The sequence below is a fragment of the Actinia tenebrosa genome, unplaced genomic scaffold (genome assembly GCF_029948245.1).
Source record: "Actinia tenebrosa isolate PJP-AT-01 unplaced genomic scaffold, QUT_ActTen_1.0 PGA_scaffold6__47_contigs__length_16458017, whole genome shotgun sequence".
Taxonomy (NCBI): Eukaryota; Metazoa; Cnidaria; class Anthozoa; order Actiniaria; family Actiniidae; genus Actinia; species Actinia tenebrosa.
The window spans coordinates 13,024,636-13,032,988 of NW_028292583.1; the positions used below are offsets into that span (position 1 = coordinate 13,024,636).

Consider the following 8,353-nt stretch of genomic DNA (forward strand, 5'->3'; position numbering starts at 1 on the left):
TTTTTCCAATTTTTCGACCAAAATATCTGTATTAGAAGATCTTCATGAAAAAGTTAAGGTGAGTGTTTAAAATAATATTAACATTTTGATGCTATCACAATTCTATTGAGTTTGAAACTCAAATGTTCATATAGAGCTGAACTTGCAGAAATTTCAGATGTGTTTTGGTGAAAATATAGTTTGAAAAATTCGTAGTTTTTAAGCTTTGAATCTTTTTTTATTTTACTTTTTTTTAATGTAATAAGCGTACTTTTTTATATCTTTCTTTGTCGGAGTCTAATCAATCGCTTCTTAAAAATTTGAGAATTTTCGATTTTAAAAACGTCTGTTTTTTTGTTAGATAAATTTATGGATATCGTTGTTTATTACCAGAAAATGGCTCGAGCATCTACCCCGCAGCCTGGGATTCTCAATCTTCGATGTAATGAATACTGTGATGGTAAAGAAGCCGTGTTTTACTGCCCACAGTGTTCTGCTATGTTCTGTGATAGTTGCTATGATCGAGAACACGAAGGAAGCGTACGAAAACAAACACATGAAAGAGTCGTCGAAGTCAGACCAATCTGCCGAGAACATCAACACACCTTAGAATATTTTGATCTTACTTGCTTGAAGCCTATTTGCATAACATGTTTGACCAATCTGCAATCCAAAGAAGAGTATCAAAATCATGTTATTGAAAAAATCACTGATGTTTCGACAAAATTATGCTGCTTGCTTAGCGAAAAAGTAGTCGAGTCGAAAGCAGTTCTGAAGAGCGTTCAAAAAGCTGCTAAAAACACCTCGGAGACGACTAAACGAACGTTAAACATGGCAAAAAGAGAAGTACATGATATCATTGAACAGGGTAAAGGAATTTTGGACGAAAGAAGGCAAAGTATATATCGACGAATAAGTAAAGTACAGAAGGAGTTTTTAAGTAGGGAAGACTCGACGGCTGGATTGATTGGTTTAGCAAGCCGTCTAGAAGAAAATATCCAAAATGGTTAGTTTATCTTACGCTAGCTCTATAAGCTATTTACAGTTTCATTTATTCTTTTACTCATTTACTCACTTATTATTTAAGGTTAAAAAGCACCTATATTTCCATAGTAACCATAATTTCTTTTTGCTTTTAGCGGAAAGAGTTTCAGACGAAGGAAGGTTTATCAGTGCACAGTTCCCATATCTTTTCAACACACTCAATGACCTCTGTGCCTCGGCAAGAAGACACCTCGATAACCCCAAGGGGTTGAAAGTTACAGTGACCTTGTCAAAGGTTGCTGTTGCTAAGATCCTGAGTTTGGTGGATGTTGAAACTGAGGTGGTGTCTCCAGACGAGGTGCCAGTTAATGGTAAGTTGTATGCTGTATCTGGAAAATGATGATCAATCTTGGATTAGAAATAGACGACTTGCACTGAGGTCACGTGATCAAATCGGCCATTGTGGCTGGCATTCTACAGGGTTTTAGCTATGCGAGAACGAAAAAGATGGCGGATTCGGGTAGTTTTTTTGGTGACAAAAGGTAAGTTAGCGCACTAAATAACTATAAAAATCTCCTTTTCTTGCAAGAAATATACTCTTAGTACATATCTAAAGTAGATTTTTGCTATTAACTCGCCAAAAAGAGAAAAAATATGGTATTTTTTTGCGCTACGATGTGAAGGCCTACGAAGTGTTTAGTCTTGTTTTGCCGGCTTCATGACCTCAAAACAACGACTTCTTGTCGAAACTTTTCAAGCATATTTCAACTTCATTCTTGAAAACTGCATTTTTCTTGCAAGAAATATACTTTTAATAGATATTTTAAGTAGAATTTTGCTATTCATTCGCCAGGAAGAGGAAAAATATTGTATGTTGGCCGATTTGATCACGTGACCTTTTAGTGCAAGTCTTCTATTCCCCTAGATAGGTTAGTCTCGTCCGCAGCTCCGCAACCGTCATTAGTTTCGGTCGCAGATCCTCACGGGCCCTTCAGGTCCCAAGCTAATGACTTCTGCAGAAGAGACTATAGAAAGGTAGATAATTTCAATAAGCCTGAAGCGAGATGACGTTTTACCACTGACTCTATACCATGATAGTTTTTAAAATTCTTTCATATTAAAATTTTTGATTCCTTAGAGAATACAGGAACAATAGTCATAATTAAAGAACAAAAGCAGTGTGAAAAGGATTATGGTCTAGAGACGGGGGTAAAACGTCATCTCGCTTCAGGCTTATTTGACATGTAAAATGAGGTTAAAACTTGTGGGTAATACATTCCTCCTGTGTCTGTGATACATTTCTTATCTATTTGTTGTAGAGGCAGAAGATGTCATCCAGAGTAATTGTGTGAGGGTGGTGATCATGTCTGATGACTCTCGCAGCCATTCTTATATCGCTCGAAATCCTATAACAGTACGAAACATAGTAGGTGTGGTCAGACCAGACTCGCAAGATAGCCAGTCACAGGATGAACGAACAGAAAATATAATGCAGATGTCTCATGTCCATTCTAAGACTCTGACAACAAGTAACCACGGTAACCAGATTGAGGAGTTCCAAGGTCCTGGTATCCATAGTAATCGGACTGAAGTTCTCGAAAGTCATGATCTTTATTGTAAACAGGAAAACGATATCGGGAGTCCTGGTAACCATAGTAACCAGGCGAATGACCTCGAGAGCTGTGATCTCTATGGTAACCCACAACAAGAAGATATGGAGACTCCTAGTAACCATAGTAACGAGTCTGAAGTAAACGAAAGCCCCGATGTCTATTATAACAATAAAGAAGATATTCAGAGTCCGGGTAAACAGCCTGAAGAGCCCGAGAGTCCTTGTGTCCATGGTAACCTGTTTGAGAATATTCAGAATCGTCGTATCCATGGTGATTTGACTCCTAAAAATCACAGTATCCCTAGTAACCAGGCTGAGGACTCCGAGAGTCCTGATAACCATGGTAACCTGTTTGAGAATATTCAGAATCGTCATATCCATGGTGATTTGACTCCTAAAAATCGCAGTATCCAGGGTAACCAGGCTGAGGACTCCGAGAGTCCTGGTCACCATGGTAACATGTTTGAGAATATTCAGAATCGTCGTATCCATGGTGATTTGACTCCTAAAAATCACAGTATCCATAGTAACCAGGCTGAGGACCCTGAGAGTCCAATTGCTCGTGGAACTGTTAGGAGTGGGATGCCCGACAGTCCTTGTATCCATGGTAACCATCACGTGACAAAGAGAGTTTCCAAAACTTTTGGAACATCGCAACATGTGAAGTTGAACAGCACTCATAAAAAGAGTAAAAGAGGTAAAAATAATACTACTAAGATGACTGTAAAACATGCATTATAATAGAATCAGCATTTTGAAGGTACCAGTGTGAGCAATCTCAGTCAGTTTGAATTAATCTAAATTCTTGAGTTCCCCGTAGTCCTAAGTGGTCCTATATATTACCTACTGCGTATAATTCAGCATTACCCTTGCCCTACCCAGGCATGTGATAAAACTCGTGAGTAATTCTAAAACCCTCATAGCGAGTTGATTCGACAGTCCTTATTCCCCCTACCCCACCCCTGAAAATTTAAGGCCTTTTTTCTAAAAGCTGTTTGTCTCGATTGCATTTCTTTTCAAAAGGAAGGAAAAGAAAAAAGAGGCCTTCAGAAGACCATGAATGGACACCTACCAGAATACTTCGTCCAAGTACTATGGAGAGAAGGAAAGAGGGGACTGTGGCGAAACCAAGGTCAAGAAGAGGAGGTGAACTGAGTCAAGAAATGAATGTGAGTAAATGACCGCCATGTCTTGAGGAGTCACTCTCGTCTACTTTGCTGAATCTATCGCAGGACGTTATACTTGGGTTCTAGAGCCTCTTTCGTTCCAGTCCTCTGTTGTCGTTCCTCCCCGTCAGAGGGAAACCCTACAACCGGAAGCAATGAATATTGCGATCACGTCTTTGGCTTTGGCTTTGTGGAATCTACAAATGGCGAACAAAAACATCCATTTGTCTTCGCTACCTTTGATCATCCAATCAAAAAGTAGATATATTGTTTTTCTTAAAGCCAATCAAATTGCGAGAATTTGTAGGGTTTCCCTGAGCCACTGACGGGGAGGATCTGAGAACGAGAATGGTCCTCGGTCGTGGGAATGTCAGAACTTATGACCGAGAAGGACTGGAGCGAGAGACCCTCTTCAATCCATGACATTGACATTGACATAGGCATAGTAAATTTATACTAATACTATTTCTCATCGTGCAGCGATGTGATGCGATACTAACAATACTGTGGGCTGATGAGGACAGCTGGCCGTTCGTACACCTCGTTCACAAGAAACGCGTAAGTCTTTTTACTTGCGCATAGACCACTTGCATTTATTTCCTGGAGAAATTGTCCTGGGGGACAAAACGATAGGCCATCTTTTCTTATGCAAAAAAATCCATTGTTTGTTTTGTCCACCAGAATATTCCTCTCGGGACTCGTGCAAGTAATCTATAAGCAGCGAACAGGGAGTTTCATCTTGTTTTTCTTTTTTATCCTCCTTCACTAACTAATGCAGGGGAATCGAGGGTGGTGTAGTGTTAGTGCACTCCCCTCTCACCTATGGAGTCTAGGGTGTTATTCCTGGACTCAACATCACATACATTAGAGGATCAAGAGTGGTGTAGTGGTAGTACACTCGCCTCTTACCTCTGGGGTCTCAGGGTTGATTCCTAGATTCAACATCACATACATTAGTGAATCAAGGGTGGTGTAGGGGTAGTGCACTCGCTTCTCACCTCTGGGGTCTAGGGTTTGATTCCTGGACTCAACATCAGATACATTATTGAATCAAAGGTTGGTGTAGGGGTAGTGCACTCACCTCTCACCTCTGGGGTCGAGGGTTTGATTCCTTGACTCAACATCACATACATTAGTGAACCAAGGGTGGTGTAGTGGTGGTGTAGTGGTGGTGCACTCCTCTCTCACCTCTGGGGTCTAGGGTTTGATTCCTGGACTCAACATCACATACATTAGTGAATCAAGGATGGTGTAGTGGTAGTGCACTCCCCTCTCACCTCTGGGGTCTCAGGTTTGATTCCTAGACTCTCCATGACATGTGAGTGGACGTTGTTGTGTGTGTTTATATGGGTATCGTCCTGTCTTCCCTTACTAAACCATCTGGCGATTTGAAAAAAGGCAAAAATTACAGCCTTTGAAGGAGAGTGAAGTAACTTTTGTATTTTAATTTTACTACAGTGTCCAGAGTATTACAAGAAAATCAGCAACCCTGTAAGTCTTGATATCATCAAACAAAGACTGCATTCCTATCAGTATCGCTCTGTCTTGGACTTCGTACGGGACTTCAACCAGATTATTCAAAACTGTCACGTGTTCAACGAGGTAAAAACGCTGGAAGGGAGAGGAGGGTGGGGAGAGGAGGGGAGGGGGACCTTTGGGAGTTAACATCATCAAACAAAAACTGCATTCCTAAAACTGTCACGTGTTCATCAAGCTAAAAATGATGGGAGGGAAGAGAAGGGCGGAGACTGTATTCCTAAAACTGTCACGTGTTCATCAAGCTAAAAATGATGGGAGGGAAGAGAAGGGCGGAGACTGTATTCCTAAAACTGTCACGTGTTCAGCAAGGTAAAGACGCAGAGAGGGTAGCCTGTGAACCTTGGGGGATTGCTTGACTACGATAATGAATGGTAGAGGAAGGGAAGGATCGAGAAAAACGGATAATTTTTAAAAATCATTTTCTTTTTTTTTTTTCCAGCCTGACAGCGATGTTCACCAAGCAGGCTCCCGGCTGGCACTGCGATTCAATAATCTTCTACGAGAATGTTTCCCTAACATCGAAAGTGTCTTCCCGGACCAGGAGTTGATGGACTCAAGTCTCTGAAGCCAAAGTAACCAATAGCAATCTTGATAGGTAGTCACGTGTATCTTCCTTGGTATCACGTGACTATTTGTCATGATAACCAAATACCACGTGTCATCTTCCTTTATCACGTGGATTCATGTTATTATTCTGTCAGTAGTACGTAAAATTTGAAAGCTTATTAACATAATGCTATGACAACCAAATACCACATGTCATCTTCTATTAAGTGGATTCATACGTCATTCTGTCACTAGTACTTATAATTTTTAAGCCTATTAACATATTGCTATGACAACCAAATGTTACCACAACGACTAATCAAGCATTACTTTTCGTATCGAGCACCTTTAAGAAGCAGAATAAATGAAAAAAAAAAAATCGAAAAAAAAAAAACAAACTAAAAAAATAGAAACTTTTTGTAGAGGAAAGGCTCGACGTACGGCTTGCTAAAATACTTTCGCCTATCAGAGCATTAATCCAATGTATCCGGTTTAGGATTGGCTGATAATCTATGCAAAGTCGCTTCAAGGAAACGGCGCCACAATGGCGTCATCGAGGCTCTATGAGTGACGCACAGTCTCTAAGCATAAGGACGCTTGAGGCACGTCATTGTCGAAATGTCACAAGTGAGCTTTATCGACTCAAGGATATTTAAAAACGATTTATACAGTGTTACATAAATTCTGTAAGTTTGACAGAAGAGTGTCGAAAATATTTCGATAAAGGTGGCGAGGAACGCCTGTCATTTATTCTTTCCACCTGTTTCTGCCAAGCGCATGCGCAAAGCATTATTCTTTAAAATTTGAAAGGATTAATTTGGTTTGGTGTGTCTGAAGCAGTTCTCGTTCTCGTCACTTCGGTTTGTTTACGAAGATCAAATTTGTTTTCCTTTCCTTGTTTCTTCCTTTTTTCTTCGTTTTCTTCATTTTTTCATCCTTTCTTTTTCTTCCTTTTCCATTGATCCATATACTATCTGGTTTTCTTGTGTAATTTCTGCCCACAACCTGGTCTTGTCTACTCTTCTCTCAAGCTAGCAAGGCTAGCTTAAGGAGGTCAACCATGCGCCATATTTCCCGCGGAGTTTCTCTCCATCACTGAATCGTTTTAAGGGCATTTGTTTTACGAAGAAATCCAAACAAGCAGTAAAATTGCGGGCTTTTGAGCTTCGTCGTACCTCGGCTACACATGCTGCTTTTCTTTCAATCTTCATTGTTTTCCTCCCATATTTTGTGACGTTTCCACTCAATTTTGCTCTTTCAATTTCCTTTTTCATTTTCTTTTTTCTCCCATATTTTGTATCGTTTCCACTCAATTGTGTTCCCAATTTTCTTTTCTTTCTTTTCCCCATGTTTTGTCTTTTCCGCTCGTTATAAGCCGCTAAATATGCACATTGATTAATCTCGTGCAGTGCTTTTGGTCAAGCAACTAGACTGATAATCACTGACAAGATATTTCTTTTGTTTTACCGCAGAATGTGTTGATGTCAAACAGTATCTGATAGAACGTCGATAGTAATCCACACGTAGCTAAGACTAAAACAAAATAGATTATTCTGGAAGGCTATGAGATTTCAGACAAAAAATCCTTCAAATGTCTGCTCGTTTGAAGTGATTGTGTAAATAGTATGATATACGAGTGCGTTCAAATAGATAACCGGTTTGACAATTATGAAATCTGTTTTCGTCCAGACAATGCCACATTGATTCTTGATATTATTTAGCGTAGCGATAATGGAAGAATGATTATTCAAAGCTTCTTCTCTTTGAGGTCAAAAACTGAAACCTATGGGAGGGGAGGGCCAGTATTTAACTGTTAATTATTGTTACGTCTATGGTCTTTCTTAGTTTTGCATTGGCGTCTTTTTTTTTTCCCCTTTCTTCGTTTTTCTTTCTTTGTTTTTCTTTCCTTTTTTCTTTCATTCTTAATTCTTTCTTTCTTTATTCATTTTTTATTCCCTGCTTGCCTTCATTTCTTTCGATAATTCTTTCCTCCTTCTCTCTTTCTTTTCCTTCATTCTCGCTGTCATGCTGGAAACGCAAAACAACAGGCCATTTCTTCTCAGAAAGACCACTGTACGACACGTTGATCTAGCCCTAGGACATTCCTATTTTAGCTTGTGGACAACAGCGTGTAATGATAATTTTTTTCCCATGAGATAAGTACTACTAGAGGTTCTTTACTCACTCGGTACATTATATATCCTTTGCTATCAGGCTCTGGTTATCTTTTACAGTTCATATTCTTATAAATATGTCGACCCTTCAATGAATATTTGACTCTATCATTGTGTTTCCGACTGATACAAAAAGCCTGATGAAAAGATGATTTTCTCTCTGTTTTCCTTTGATTTTTCTACTTTTCTCATTTTCTTTCCAAAGATATCGATTGTTGTGGTGACGTCACATCTTTCACGTGACTTTTGCTGATTGGTTTGTTTAGCCACGTGATCTTTGGGACCTTAATGGCCTGTGACTATTGGTTCATTTGATCGCGTGACATTGCCAAATCAAAAAATATATTTATTTA

At 39.5% G+C, this 8,353-nt stretch overlaps 1 protein-coding gene across 1 annotated transcript; it reads left to right on the top strand.

The window, feature by feature from the left end:
- The first annotated feature begins 375 nt into the window (after positions 1-375).
- On the top strand, positions 376-6,687 carry LOC116301480 (uncharacterized). Its single transcript, XM_031710551.2, has 7 exons — positions 376-985; positions 1,119-1,334; positions 2,283-3,272; positions 3,599-3,744; positions 4,222-4,299; positions 5,200-5,343; positions 5,720-6,687. Exons 1-7 carry the CDS (start codon positions 376-378, stop codon positions 5,843-5,845), a joined length of 2,310 nt encoding a protein of 769 aa, XP_031566411.2. The 3' UTR covers positions 5,846-6,687.
- Positions 6,688-8,353: the final 1,666 nt, after the last annotated feature.

Coding starts and splice junctions, on each gene's coding strand:
- LOC116301480 (XM_031710551.2), top strand. CDS start 376: ATGGCTCGAGCATCTACCCCGCAGCCTGGGATTCTCAATCTTCGATGT. Junction 986..1,118: donor AGAAGAAAATATCCAAAATG/GTTAGTTTATCT, acceptor TTTTGCTTTTAG/CGGAAAGAGTTTCAGACGAA. Junction 3,745..4,221: donor AACTGAGTCAAGAAATGAAT/GTGAGTAAATGA, acceptor CTCATCGTGCAG/CGATGTGATGCGATACTAAC.